Consider the following 15,958-nt stretch of genomic DNA (forward strand, 5'->3'; position numbering starts at 1 on the left):
CAGAAAATTTTAAACATACTTGATCCTACATGTTTTAATGTAAATTGTTTTGATGGAATGATAAATGATTGAAGAGAGCTAGAAATGGAAGTATCAATTTTGGAGTAGACTCCAAAAACTAATTTTTGCAGAAGCATAGATCTTGGACTACAACTTTGTACATTTCTACGTTACTCTGCACAAAGCAGATTCCTAAAGGTACTGTTGATGCTTGTGCAGTTTGATGATGGCACTGACGTGTTCAATATGTTGCTGTTGCAAAGTCTAGGCTAGTGTACATTTTATAGCTCCTTAATCATTTAAGGAAACTATAACACCAAAAAAAACCCTCCCCAATTGTCCATTTAACTTACAAATATAAAGCATAACTGAGTAAAATGCAAATGTTCAAATATGGCTTTTGAGTTTCTGTTTCTCCGTTTTGTGAAATGTTTATTTGAATATCACTTAACATCTGAAATTGTAAAAAATGTCTTCAGTACAGATTTCATAAAACTAAACTTTTTATACAAGATGGTGTTGGGGAGAATGCTACAAACTTGAACAATCTCTGGAATTCATTAACCCAGAGGGTTGTGGAAGCTCAATCATTGAGCAGGTTCAAGCATAAATTTCTGGCGATTAATGATGTTAAGGAATATGGAGACAGTGTGGTAAAATGGCATTGAACAGATGATCTGCCATGCCCTAACATGGTGGAGCAGGCTTGCTAGGGTAAATGATCTACTCCTGTTTCTATGTTCCTGTAAACCTTTTAAGAATGCCACTGAACCATTGATCTCTTGACACATTCTGACCCTTCATTGTATAAGTAACAAACCAAGATCGAAGAATGTAAAACTATTTGGACTAAAAATAGATTTGTTTTATTTTTGAGTCACTAATATATTAATTCAGCTATACTTCAATCTGTTGTGGTACTAACTCGATTAGTACAATATTTACACTTTTTGTTGAAGCTAATAATTTTGAAAAATTGAAGCTCTCTGTTTGTTGTTGTCTACAAATTCAAGCAGTATTTGTTAAATTGTTATTTGGTTATTTGATTATTTTGACATGAAAGCGTCCTCAATAAACTATTTCACTGAAATGTGTTTTTATTTTGATTACAGATATGCTTTATTGAGACATTCTAAAGAAAGGCAAAAACTTGATGGCCTGCAAAACTTGAAGTACTTTCCAAATATTACAGTTGAAGCCTTGTTTAAAAATATAACTGTAAACTTGACACCGGAGCTGGCTCCAGTGAGACACTATTAATGTAAAATGGGCACAACAGTTTAGTGAGGGTTAGGGTTGCTTGCTCAGAAAAATTGATGGACTTGTAAACCTGGTTTAAAAAAAATCTACAGTGAGACAACACAGAAGTTCCTTTACGTAGTCATGAGGAATTGGCTAGCAGTTGATTTGATTATTTGACACCAGATTGAATATTGATCAGTGACTATGCAGCAGTGCTGGTGAATGAGAAAACCAGGCCTGAAAAAATCATTGTATGGAGAACTTCTTCATTGTGACCTCTTCCCGCTTTTCCAATTGGATAATAGTACATCATTAATCAAGAAGGAAACACAAACTGAAGAATCCACTGAACAGTATCTGGGCAAAGAATCAACCTGAATTCCAAGACTGCAGAGCTACTTGGAAACTCCTAAACCATATTTTGATTTAGGATGCCAAGAAGAATGAAGTGAACGGTTTCCTTTCCAATCACCTTGTGATCAAATATTAAATTGAAAGCATACAATTACCTTGTTTTTATTCACTAGCAATTGTTAATGCACTTCTAGTGGATGATGCTTTTGTTTTGTAAATAAGCTGTGAATTGCCAGATATTTTTTTATTTATAGTCTACTGAACCACAAGGTTTACATGTTCAGGTCAACAATATAAGTCTGACACTGTTGTATGTGTATGGCACAGAACACACTGAATATAATCCCCTTTAATTTTAAATGTGAGGTGAATAGATTCGTATGTGTTCCTGAATATTTAACTTAATGGGTGTTCTATTTCAATCCTCTTTACTGCTACACTCTCATGCTGCTGAAATTCATGGATTGTTCCTAGAAAATTTGGCATCCTTGTACATGCCTCCATTAAAGCAACAAACTGCAGTTGTTTGACTTAACTCAAATGTAAACGATTATAATGAATAATCAGCATTTTAAAAAGTAAATTTGTGCCAATATACTATGACATTTTAATTAACAAAGTATAGCAGAAATGTAGGAAGCAATTTTCCATTATTATGAATTTGGTTTATGGCAACTTCCAGAAATTTTGAAACTGCTGAGTTTGTGTGTCTTTAATGTTCTGAACTTGAGGAATCCAACTGACGTTTTTTAGTCCAAGCACTTAGCTAATACTTTGAGCTTATCTGCCTGAATTGGTGAGTTCCTTTGCTCATATGCCAATCATATTTGTGAACATTTGTAAAAGGTCAACTTATTGACTAGGTGCTAATGTCCATTGTTTGAATAAAAATGGTTTCTAGTATTAGATGTTGTAGCAGTTCACTGCACATGATAACAATAGGACAAGAAGCTAAACACAAGCTTCTGCGGGGTTTTTGACTAGGACTAATTCGATACATGATGAGGCTGCCTGTATAGCTTTAACACAACTGTTGTAGGTCTAGTGTTCTATGTGCCAGGAGGAGATGGGGAAAAGAAAAAAAATTATAGCAAAAGAAGTGGAGATATATATATATGTATATGTATATATGTATGTTTTTTTTTGTATCAATCTTTGGTTTACACCTTTTGAGTCTATGATCCCATCCACCAATGAATGGTGATGTCATGATACAGGCCCTGCTATTTGCAATGAGGAACAGCCCAAGTGTATAGAGATGAAAGCTTTTGTTGCAAGGTCATGATCAGTCAATATGAGAGGACATCTGGGGATGAAATTTGCCTTTTTTTTTTGCCACGCTGCTAGTAGAACACACAATAAAATTCCTATTTTGGACTCTGTTGATCCTATTTTTGTTTAAAAAAGGTTGAAGGCAAAGAATTTCATTCTCCTAGACATATTTGTCCTTGAAAGGCTGTTAGCCTTATTTAGTTTTTGTTAGTATTTTAAAGCTGGTGTTTCACAAAAAAGTATTGCATATATTATCCAGAATACTGTGTATGATGCGGTCAGAGTGTATAGCAATAAAGAGAATGCTAATTTGTTTCATTTTCAGCTGTCGGTGGTAGTGGTTTAAAATGGTAACTTGTTGTTGCTATTTCTGAAACTGGTATTGCTTTAATACAGAAATAAACATGTAATTGTATTTGTTTTGATTATAGCTATATGTAAGCCTATGTTGTGTCTTTTCTTCTCTCCTTTTATCCTTCCTCCTCCACATACACACGCACAAGCGCACACTCTCTCAAATGGCTTTGATGAAGCACTTAAATATGTACTGTTCATGTTTTGCTGATTTTTTTCTAAACAATTTCTCTTTTGTGTAATTGTGTAGATGAGAAAATTGAGATATGCATGCTCCAACATATTATAGAACACATTTTGAAAAACATCACAGTTTAAGAATTGGAAAGCAGCTGTAAGGCAGTACAGTACAAATTCCAAAATTCTGTTGATTGTTATGTTCCCATTTTAACTTCTAGTGTCAAGTTAAATCTATTCAGAACATTTCTTTTCCTTCTAAATATTCAACATACCTACTTGGTAAATTCTTTGCCCATTTCATAAGCATGTTCATGTAATGCAATTAATAGGTATTTCTGATTTTAGTTGCTTTTGACCATGTTGTACACAAGACCCACAATGTGTCTGCACATGACCCAAATTGCATGCAAAGAAGTTGGTAAATGGGCAAGGAAATAGAAATCTATCAAACTTTCAATATTATACTGTACAGAAAGATGGGCAAGAAAACTCTTGAAAATACCAACCCCTTTTCTCAAATGTTGGCATGCATTGTTAAACTATGGTGCCTGTTTAACTTTTTGTTGTATGGTCTAGTTTTTGCATGTTTCCAAGTAGAATTGGCCAGATCAGCAAAGTCCTAGACCTGTGCACTGAAAAGCATCGGAAAGTATTAGAGTTCTCACCTCAAAGCCTTTTGTCCCTTATTTCATGCCTTTGATCATTTGTTATACATTTTTGTATTAAGTTATGGATGAATTTTTCAATAAAAAATGAAAGACACCATGAGTTGATGTGTAGCTCACAAATATTTCATAAACATTAGATCATTCATTATTTGAGGCAATTCAAAATAAATAACTTACAATGTTCTTGTGAAGAGATTGAACTGGAATAAAATCTGTGCACAAAATGTACTTTGACCAAACCAGGATGATTTTGTACAACATGAATGAATGTTTGGATTCTCTGACAAACAATCTCCTCCCACTCAATCCCTACTTTCACAATTCATTCATTGTTGTCCAATGCCAGTGCCAGCAGTGTGATCAGAATATTTGCTTTAAAGTGATGCCCACCAATATTTTGTTACAGATTTGATTTATTTGTCACACATTTTGTAGCAAAATACAGTGGGAGTGGGTAGGGTATGGAATGGCACTCTCCGGCATCATTGTAAAACGCAGAAAAATAAACCAAAACATCAAGTGTAAAGACAGAACAAGAAACATTTAACTTTACAGTCCTCTTGTCAAGTGCTCCATCATGGGCCTGGTGCCTAGGCACATGTCCCCTTTGCCATGTGGCCATGGCAGGAATAGAAGTTGCCATTCCATGGTGGATTCTTGCCTCCACTGGCCCTTGCCACCTATTCATCACTGGATCTCACCAATACAGACACCACTGATCCTCCTGGGGTACTGCATTGGCCCAAACTCTCCTGCCGAGCGTCCATTTCAGGTCCACCTCGCTATTGCAGCTGCTGCCAATGCCGCAGGATCTCATACTGGGCCCAAATGGCCTCTGGTACCGCCTCCCTGAAACTGTGCTGCAAGCAGATACTGCTGGCAACCCAAATTCACCTCTGCTGCAGGGCCGATTTGTTAATACAGAAGCTGCCAGTAACCCAAACTCTCCACCACCACCATGAGTCTGCACTGGGCCCGCTCACTGACTGTAAAGGGTTATCCAAGAATGTATTTAATCTAGTTTTATCAATTCCAGAATACATCCATGTTAATTTTAGCATCTCACTACTTAATGATATTCATCACTGAACATAGAGATAAGGACTTCTTGATTCACATAAACCAGTTTCAGTGTATTGCACTTTTTTTTGAGGAAGGTGGGGGGTGGAAATGAGAGTGTGGAAGCATGATGGCCTAGTGGATGTTATTGCTGGACTATCAAACCACAGACCGATGTAATGGTGTGGGGACATGAGTTTGCATCCTGCTATGATAGATGGTGGAATTTGAATTCACTAAAGGAAAACTCTGGGATTGAATGTCTAGTAATGACCATCGTCAACATCTTGGGGTGGGTGGTTCATTACTGCCTTTTAACCGACCCACATGTGACTCCAATATTTAAAATTGCCCCCCCAGGGTAATTTACAAATGTTGGCTTAGCTAGCAATGCTTACATCCTGTGAATGAATTTTTTAAAAAATCATTTGCAGTAACCTTACAGTGCTAAATATATGGGATAACTACTTCAAAAGGGGGAAAGTTCTGTGAAGTGAGCAGAATTGGAAGATTCGTTCAAAGAAGTTGACCAAAAAGCAGAGTAAATAGGAGCAAGAATAAGTCATTTGGTCCATCAAGCCTTCATGCCATTCAGCATAGTCATTGCTCATCCTTTTATCTCAGTACCATATTCATATGCTCTTCCCCCAGACCTCTTGATACTTTTCATCTCCTGCAAATCTATATGTCTTAAGTATTTTGAGACTTGGTATGACCAACCTTCTGTGGTCGACCACTGTTTCATCACCCCCTGAGTGAATGTTCCTTGTTCTGGTCACCTGGTCAGGCAAAACATCAGAGTTGAGAGTGTGGTGCTGGTAAAGCACAGCCGGTCAGGCAGCATTTGAGGAGCAGGAGAATCAATGTTTCGAGCATAAGCTCTTCTTCATGCTCAAAATATTAATCCTCCTGCTCCTTGGATGCTGCCTGACAGGCTATGTTTTGCCAGCACCACATTCTTGACTCTGATACTCCAGCATCTGCGGTCCTCACTTTCTCCCAGGCAAAACATCTGCCCTGCATCCAATCTGACCAGCCTTTTAGAATTTTACGTCTTGCACTGTGATCCCCTCTCATCTGAACTCCAGTGATTACTAGGTCCGTTTGACCTTATCTCTCTCTCCAGATCGATTATCAAGTACTAGGGATTTATCAACACTACAATTATCAAACCTGTCATCCCAAAATTTAGACTAGTGAATCTGTGCTGTAGTCCCTCCACAACAAATGTGTGTTTCTTTCGGTAAGATGACCAGTCTGTGCATGTTGTCCAGATTGTGTCTCCCCAAGACCCAATACAGTCGCAGTAAGACTTCTTTGCTCTTGTGCTCAGCCTTGCAATGAAGGCCAACTTGGCCTTGCCCCTCCAGCTGCTTGTTGCACCACCTTGCGTTCAGTGATTGATGTACAAGCACACCCAGATCCCTTTGGAAGTCAATATTTTCCAATCTGACACCATTGAAATAATGTTTGCCATTCTGTATTTGCCATGAGGTGGATAACTTCACACCTAGCCATGCAATACTATATATGAAATGTATTTGCCTACTTACTCTACTTGTCTAAATCACCTGAAGCCTTTTCGCACTCTATGCACTGCTTGCCATCCCAAAACTCAATTCCAGCCAGTTTTGGATTGACTTGAAAATATTATTATTTTAATTCTCTCATCTAAATCATTGACATTGAACAGCTGAACCCCAAGCACAATTCTCTACGGTATCCTGCTCCAGAAATGACTCATTTATTCCTATTGTTTCCTGCCTACTAAACATTCCACAATCTATGCCAATAGTCTCATATGCTTTGAATTTGTACTTAACCTCTTCTGTGGGACTTTTATCATAAGTTTTCTGAAAATCCACTGCACCTCATTGAATCATTCTCCCTTATCTATTCTTGTATTTACATGCTCAAAAAACATTTAGTAAGTTTGTTAAATGCACTCTTCATTTCATAAGTCTATGTTGACTTAGAAAATACCAACAGAATTATACAAAGTGGCCCATTTTAGATTAGATTAGATTACTTACAGTGTGGAAACAGGCCCTTCGGCCTAACAAGTCCACACCGACCCGTCGAAGCGCAACCCACCCACACCCCTATCCCTACATTTACCCCTTACCTAACACTACGGGCAATTTAGCATAGCCAATTCACCTGACCCGCACATCTTTGGACTGTGGGAGGAAACCGGAGCACCTGAAGGAAACCCACGCAGACACGGGGAGAACGTGCAAACTCCACACAGTCAATCGTCTGAGGCGGGAATTGAACCTGGGTCTCTGGCGCTGTGTGGCAGCAGTGCTAACCACTGTGCCACCGTGCCGCCCACAAAACCCTTTCTAATAGCCAACATTTTCTCCACTACTGTTGTTCAATTGACATATCTGCGGTCCCTGTTTCTCCATCTTTTTTGTAACAGTGGAGTTACATTTTCTATGCTCCAATCTACCAGGACTGTTCCAGAATCTATAACATTTTGAAAGTTGATACCAAATGCATCAACTATTTCTATGGCTTTCTCCTTTAGTACCCTTGCATGTAGATTATCAGATGCTGGGGATTTACCAGCACTACAATTTTTATTCATTTCTTTCCACTCCCCTTTCCTGGTACTTTTGCTTCCCTAGTATTTCTAGGAAATCTGGTGTAATCTTTTAATACAGAACTAATTAGTCATTTAACTGTGCTGCCATTTCTTTGTACGCTGTTATGAATCCTTCCATTTCAGAAGGTAACCAGCCTCTATTTATCTTCATTAATTTTTTTTATATCCGTAGAGAATCTCTCAGTCCACTTTTATGATGCTTGTAAGATTACCCTTACACACTCATTTCTCCTCTTAATAAACTCCTTTGTTCTGCTTTAGCTGAATTGTAAACTGCTCCTAGTTTTCAGGCTTGCCAGTTTTTTCTAGCAACTTCTGTTTTGATATAATACTATCCTTCACTTCTTTTATTTGCTGAGGAAGGCCCACTTTGCAATGCACACATTTTTCTTCAATATGAAGAATCACTGATCCCCTGTTCTGCCTTTTAGTTAAGGTACCTAGTTATGATGATCCCAGCTGATGATATTACTGGACAAGTTCAGTCCCAGATTAAACTTTGGCTTGATGGGTTGTAATTTTGATTTTGCTGAGGTGGTATCTCTCTGAAACATAAGCATGCAATGCTTCCAATTTGGTTTTGACAATTAACCAAGTTTATAAAAAGACAAAACTCAAACTATTATCCGAATTGACATTTACAGTTTGGAATACAATAAAATAATCTCATTAATCCCAAAGCTGCTCATTTTCAAATGCCAAAAGAATTACTTATACTGTACCTAAACACACTACTTATATCTGTTTACATCAGAGGCTAATCCTATTCTCTAACTATAATGATAAATTTAATTGTGAATTCAACTCCCAGCCTATAAAATCGGAGCCCCTTCCTGTTCACAAATAATCTCTTCAGGGTTTTATCTAAACACTTCTGGTCTGGGAACAGTACTAAACTGAGAAAAAGTGATGACTGCAGATGCTGGATATTGACGAGTGTGGTGCTGGAAAAGCACACTTGGTCAGGCAGCATCCAAAGAGCAGGACAGTTCTTCATTCCTGATGAAGAGCTTATGCTCAACATTGATTCTCCTGCTCCTTGGATGCTGCCTCACCAGCTATGCTTTTCCAGCATCACACTCTGACTCACCATTATCAAGCTGCTTGCTCTCATAATCCTGTCCTCCTTTCTTTGGAGTACTGCTTTATATTTTCATCTTCATCCAAGGACTTCTGCAAAATTGCCCCAAATTGAAACGCGAATGTAAAACCTTTAAGCTGAATTTTACCATTACCTTTTGATTAAGTGCAAGTTGTACAAGTTTGTTGCAAGGCTGAATGGGTTTTCTTGCCATAGTTCTGTTCGCCGAGCTGGGAGTTTTTGTTGCAAACGTTTCGTCTCCTTTCTAGGTGACATCTTCAGTGCTTGGGAGCCTCCTGTGAAGCGCTTCTGTGCTGATTCCTCCGGCATTTATACTGGTTTGAATCTGCTGCTTCCGGTTGTCAGTTGCTGTCCGCTGCAGTGGTCGGTATATAGGGTCTAGGTCGATGTGTCTGTTGATAGAATTTGTGGATGAGTGCCATGCCTCTAGGAATTCCCTGGCTGTTCTCTGTTTGGCCTGCCCTATAATAGTGGTGTTGTCCCAATCGGATTCGTGTTGTTTGTCATCTGAGTGTATGGCTACTAGGGATAGCTGGTTGTGTCGTTTCGTGGCTAGTTGGTGTTCATGGATGCGGGTTGTTAGCTGTCTTCCTGTTTGTCCTATGTAGTGTTTTGTGCAGTCCTTGCATGGGATTTTGTACACTACGTTGGTTTTGCTCATGCTGGGTATCGGGTCCTTTGTCCTGGTGAGTTGTTGTCTGAGGGTGGCTGTTGGTTTGTGTGCTGTTATGAGTCCCAGTAGTCGCAGCAGTCTGGCTGTCAGTTCAGAAATGCTCCTGATGTATGGGAGTGTGGCCAGTCCTTTGAGTTGTGGCATGTCCTCATTTCGTTGTCTTTCCCTAAGGCATCTGTTGATGAAATTGCGTGGGTATCCGTTATTGGTGAATACCTTGTACAGGTGTTCTTCTTCCTCTTTTTGTAGTTCAGGTGTGCTGCAGTGTGTTGTGGCCCTTTTGAATAATGTCCTGATGCAACTTCGTTTGTGTGTGTTGGGGTGGTTGCTTTCATAGTTCAGGACTTGGTCTGTGTGTGTGGCTTTGATGATCCGGTGTGTGTTCTCTATTTCTGTGACAGAAATAGAGAACACACACCGGATTATCAACGCCACACTTACAGGAATCCGATTCACGAGAGAGGAAGAAAAGGACAACCAGCTCCCATTCCTAGACGTGATGGTACAGAGAACACCAAACGGAGAATTCACAACAAAGGTATACAGGAAAGCCACACACACAAACCAAGTCCTGAACTATGAAAGCAACCACCCCAACACACACAAACAAAATTGCATCAGGACATTATTCAAAAGGGCCACAACACACTGCAGCACACCAGAACTGCAAAAAGAGGAAGGAGAACACCTATACAAGGGATTCACCAATATCGGGTATCCGCGCAATTTCATCAACAGATGCCTTAGGGAAAGACAATGAAATGAGGACATGCCACATCCCAAAGGACTGGCCACACTCCCATACATCAGGAGCATTTCTGAACTGACAGCCAGACTGCTGCGACCACTAGGACTCATAACAGCACACAAACCAACAGCCACTCTCAGACAACAATTCACCAGGACAAAGGACCCGATACCCAGCATGAGCAAAACCAATGTAGTGCACAAATCCCATGCAAGGACTGCACAAAACACTACATAGGGCAAACAGGAAGACAGCTAACAACCCGCATCCATGAACACCAACTAGCCACGAAACGACACGACCAGCTATCCCTTGTAGCCATACACTCAGATGACAAACAACACGAATTCGATTGGGACAACACCACTATAATAGGGCAGGCCAAACAGAGAACAGCCAGGGAATTCCTAGAGGCATGGCACTCATCCACAAATTCTATCAACAGACACATCGACCTAGACCCTATATACCGGCCACTGCAGCGGACAGCAACTGACAACCGGAAGCGGCAGATTCAAACCAGTATAAATGCTGGAGGAATCAGCACAGAAGCACTTCACAGGAGGCTCCCAAGCACTGAAGATGTCACCTAGAAAGGGGATGAAACGTTTGCAACAAAAACTCCCAGCTCGGCGAACAGAACCACAACAATGAGCACCCGAGCTACAAATCTTCTCCCAAACTTTTCTTGCCATAACTTACCAAATGCACCACCTCAATTGCTGTTTGAGCCTTCATAATGGGAATCACGTCCCATTTCACCCATCTTGTCATCTGGCACTCATGGAGGAACTTGCTACTCGCTGAATCCCTAGAGCCAGTCATCTTTCAAAGACCGGTCTATATCTGCAGTGTGCTTCCATTGGCTATTAGGCTTCAGGAGGGATGACCGAGATGGAGAAGCATGCTTCTCTGAGAGAGAGAACTGGAGGACCTAGTCAATGGACTGGTGGTAGAGGAAAGGAGTCTTTTTCCCAGAGAACCAGCAAAACAAGCTGAAAATGTGTTGCTGGAAAAGCGGAGCAGGTCAGGCAGCATCCAAAGAGCAGGAGAATCGACGTTTCGGCATGAGCCCTTCTTCAGGAATGATTCCTGAAGAAGGGCTGATGCCCGAAACGTCGATTCTCCTGCTCTTTGGATGCTGCCTGGCCAGCTGCGCTTTTCCAGCAACACATTTTTCAGCTCTGATCTCCAGCACCTGCAGTCCTCACTTTTTCCAACCAGCAAAACAAGCCATGTCACTGCATAATACCAGTCCAGTCAGACTGCCTCTTGGATCCATGCCAGCGCCAGTGTAATGAGGATTACGCAACAGTGCAGGAAGGTGGTCAATAATCTTATCCATGCTACAGGGTGTGTAAAATTCCTCACTCTCTGCTATCTCACATTTATCTGTGCCACTGCTCTTATCTCCTACCAAGGCTTTGACACCACATTTGTTGCATACGACATTGTCTCTCTCTCTCACTCTTATGACCCCCACACTCCCTATCCTTTTTTGTTAATTCGTTCATGGCATGAGGGTATTGCTGGCTCGGCCAGCATTTATTTCCTATTCCTAATCACCCAGGTGGTAATTTAAGAGTCAGCCAGTGGGTCTGGAGTCACCTGTAGGGCAGATAATTAGGGAAATCAGATGTGTTTTCCCAACAATGAGCAATGGATTCATGGTCATCATTCAACTTTTAATTCCAGATTTTTAAAAATAGATTTGAATTCCAATATCAGCCATGGTGGGATTCGAATCCAGATCCCCAGGACATTACTAAGTCGCTGCCACATCACTACTCCAGGTGACCATTGTGCTGAATCCTCACTCCCTCAGAACACCTCAACACAATTCTTCCACGTGCATCAGCCCTAAAAGTCATGACATACACTTGTGTCTTATTTATTCGGTTCACTTACATCACTCCAGGCAAAGGATATCCCATTACCTGGAGAAGTGGTGTTACACAGTTGTTGGGTGGAGTTACTGGATATCTACATCCTCATGTCTGGCAGGAGAAAACCATGACCCTTGCTGTGAGGATGTGGAGACGTCCTTGTCATGAAACCCAAATAAGTAAAACTTATTTCACTGCAGCGGTCTCATGAACTTACCAGTGGCAGCAGTGCCTTCTTATGTCTTCTAGGTAGACCGATCTTTCCAAAAGCCAGCCTGTCTTCAACTGAAGAGAGATGATTCACTTCTCTGGAACAGTTTGGGGAATTATTGCAGGACCTATCATCTGCACTGCCACCTGAATCTCCAGCAGCATAGACAATGACGTACCCCCTGGCTCTGTGGGGTTGTCCACTGTGTCTCTCTCAACTGCGCCTCTGCACATGGGTGAGAGAGAGATACCCCAAGCCATGTGTAGTCTGAAAACTGGAAGAGACCAGACAAATGCTGATCTTCTGTTTGGAGATGATCGTGTGGGTTCGACCATGAGGGCCTTCATGTGGATACACAGGGAGGAGCAGTATTGGCAGGCAAGCATTCAAGACTCAAAGTGGCCAAGATAATACTGTGTGTTTGAGGACAATGTGGTTCCCCTGTGAACACCCAGTGAATAGTTATAGATGCAGCCTCTCCCTCAAGTCAGTTCGTTCATCCTGCCCACTGTGAAGCTCTTCCCAGCCGTTCCCCTGGACACTGCATGCTATCGATGTGTTTCACAATTGGCACAACAGCACATAGTTCTCTCTGAATGGCATTCAGCCTTTGCATTAACATGCCCCGAGACTTCCATCATCAGGCTCTCCTTTTCTAGCTCCCAATTCCACTCATGCCAGAGGCTTCATACTTCCCTGCCATCCAATCCATGTACACGCAGCTAAAACTATCTACTATCCTCATCCCTACTTCCCTGGCCCTGTCTTCCTTAATTTCTATAAGTGGAGACAACTTGATAACTATGGACCACATGTTCAGGCGACATGGACTTCTCTGCCAGCACTGACCCTCACTGTCCCTGATACCTGGCTGTCGCTCACATGTCCCAGGCAGCGAATGGACCTGGAGAGTGAGACTAAGGACTGACCTTGACTTACCTCCTGGAAAACTGCAAATGGATATAGACAGGTGAGATTGAAAATGGGCAAAAATGAAGCAGATGGAGTTTAATTAAGGAAAGTGAGGTCATTTACTTTGGTAAAAAGAATAGAAAAAGACCGACTCTTTTTTAAAAAAAGTTCAGTGTCAAAGTTAGCATATGGGTTCAGACAGTAATTAGGAAGGAAAATTGAAAGTTGACTTTTATTGCTGAAGGGATTGATTAGAGTTTAAAACAAAGGTAGTATTGTTATGACTGTACAGTGTGATGATTTGGAGCTGCCGGTGTTGGACTGGGGTGAACAAAGTTAAAAATCACACAACACCAGGTTATAGTCCAACAGGTTTAATTGGAAGCACACTAGCTTTGGAGCAATGCTCCTTCACCAGGTCATAGTGGAGGGCTCGATCATTACACCGAACTTTGTACAGTGTGATGGTGAGGCCACACCTGGAAAAGTACAAAACTTGGGACCTTTTATTTTAAAAGCAATGGTGATATAGATATATGAGGCAGTTCAAAGAAGATTCACAGGGCTGATTCCTGAGGTGGACAGGTTGACTTATCAAGAGCAGTTAAACAGGTTAAGCATTTATTTATACGCATTTAGAAGAATGAGGGGTGATCTTGAAGCACTAGAATCTGAGGGAGCTGGTCAGAGTTTTGTTTCCATTAGTGGGGCAATCTCAAATTAGGAGACAAACATGTACAAATTAAGGGGATACTTGTTTAAACTGAGATATAAAGGAACTTCTTCTCCCAGAGCACAGTGAATATTTGGAATTTTCTAACTCAGAGAGTGCTAAAATGTTTAAAGAGGAGGTGGATGGATAATTGAAGAATTCAAGAGTTGAGGGCTATGATGCATTGATATGTCAAAGGAGTTCAGGGTCAGATCAATCATTATCTTATAGAATGGCTGGACAGTCTTGAAGGGACTGAATTTCCTGATGCTGCTCCTAATTGTTATGTTCTGCTGCAGTAAACACTGAACTTATTACAGAACTTTTCTACAGGAGGAAATAAATTTGAATTAATAAGATTGGGATAATATCAAATCTATTCTAGAATGAATGAACATGTTCTCATACCATGGTTTATTGTGTCAATTAGCACTCAAAGTAATTATTATTTTCAATCTGTTCTTAAACCAGTAATGGGACTGTACAGGATTGCATTCATTCTAATTGATCTAGACCATCTGGAATGATGTAAATATATTGGAAGTGCTTATAGTCAACTTGATATCCCACAATAAATACAATTGAGAAATCTAATTTTGTGAATGTTGTGTTCATAGTTCATATAATTTACAATATGTTTTTAGTTTAGGGAATTAAAGTTTAACTGCAGAAAGAGGCACAAATGCAACTGAAACACATAGAACTCTATTACATAGAAAGGGTCAGGAGTCATGTTTGTTTAATAATGTAAGAGGAGAAGAATTTTGTCTTGGGGAGTTAAAGTTACATTAGCTTAAACACACTCCATGAACTCTAGCTGTAAGACCCATTAGCTCAGAGCAGGCTATGTGGACAGAGTATTGAGTAGAGTTTAAGAAGGTTGTCTGGTTTTAATTTATCTTTGTGTTTGCTAGGAGTGGTTAGTTGTAGTTACAGTTCAAAGCTGGGCGTATGCTGAAACTAAAGTTGCTATCACGGACAACCAAGTCCAGAAATTTAGAATATAAGAAGCCCTTAGAAGCCATTGATACTTTAGTGCATAGGAGAACAGGGGTAAAGGTAGCTTATGAACAGTACTTCCTGGGAGCAGTTAAGAATCATTGTATCTCTGGGAAAACACCCAGCTAAATGTTTTAAGTGCCAGCTTAGAGAAACTAGCCGTCTGCAAGAGGGCCTGAACTGTATTCATGAACAGATGCTTATACCATTGGTGGTGAAGGATTACTGCCTGTCATCCAGCTCACTAAGGACTGCTCACAAGTTTTTGGAGAGTGTTTCCAAATCAGTGTCTCGTCCATTGTGGTCTTCAATCTGCAAAATTAAACTTTCAGGTCCACAGCAGTTACTCACAGTAATGACCATTTCACTTTATTCCTGAAAGCATAAGCCGCAGATTAGAAAAAGTGATTATTGTGACTGATGTCAGCTTGATAATATTTTTGTGAACCAAACTGGATGTTAGAAATTTAGAGAAGAAACAAAAAAAAAGAACAGCAAAGCGACACTATGAGAAAAGAATGATTGGTAATGTTAAAGGGAAACCAATAATTTTCTATGGGCGTGTAATGAATAAATCGGTGTGAAATGGAAGAAAAATGCCAAGGAACAAAGAACAAGATTTGTCCAATGGCACAGGCTGAAGTACTAAATGTGGCTTTTGCATTTTCTTTACCAAAGCAAATGTTAGCAAATCATGGTGAGAAGGGAGGTAATTGTAAGTCACTTCCTAAAATATTGATAAAGGGTTGGCTGTATTTAATGTTTACTAACTTACCCAGGGCCAAATGGGCTACATCTGGTAATACTGGGGAAGGTGAGGGTAAAAGTTGAGTAAAAACTGGTCATAATCTAGTCCTGATTGGACTTGGAGCTTGAGATTGGAGCCAGAAGACTGGACAACAGCAAATGTTAAACATGTCTAAAAATAGGGTGCAAGGGTAAAGCCAGCGATTACGAGGCAGTGCTGGAGATGCT

The 15,958-nt window shown here is 40.4% G+C and overlaps 1 protein-coding gene across 2 annotated transcripts in view; it reads left to right on the forward strand.

Moving 5' to 3' along the window:
- The window catches only part of LOC132822919 (beta-1,4-galactosyltransferase 5-like), a 91,856-nt gene extending 87,692 nt beyond the window's left edge, over positions 1-4,164 (forward strand). For both annotated transcript variants that reach the window (XM_060836325.1, XM_060836326.1), the window contains exon 9: positions 1,113-4,164. In XM_060836325.1, coding sequence (XP_060692308.1) covers positions 1,113-1,260 — 148 coding nt within the window. In that variant the 3' untranslated portion in view covers positions 1,261-4,164. The remainder of the gene's footprint in view (positions 1-1,112) is intronic.
- Positions 4,165-15,958: the final 11,794 nt, after the last annotated feature.

The sequence above is a fragment of the Hemiscyllium ocellatum genome, chromosome 15 (assembly GCF_020745735.1).
Source record: "Hemiscyllium ocellatum isolate sHemOce1 chromosome 15, sHemOce1.pat.X.cur, whole genome shotgun sequence".
Lineage (NCBI taxonomy): Eukaryota > Metazoa > Chordata > Chondrichthyes > Orectolobiformes > Hemiscylliidae > Hemiscyllium > Hemiscyllium ocellatum.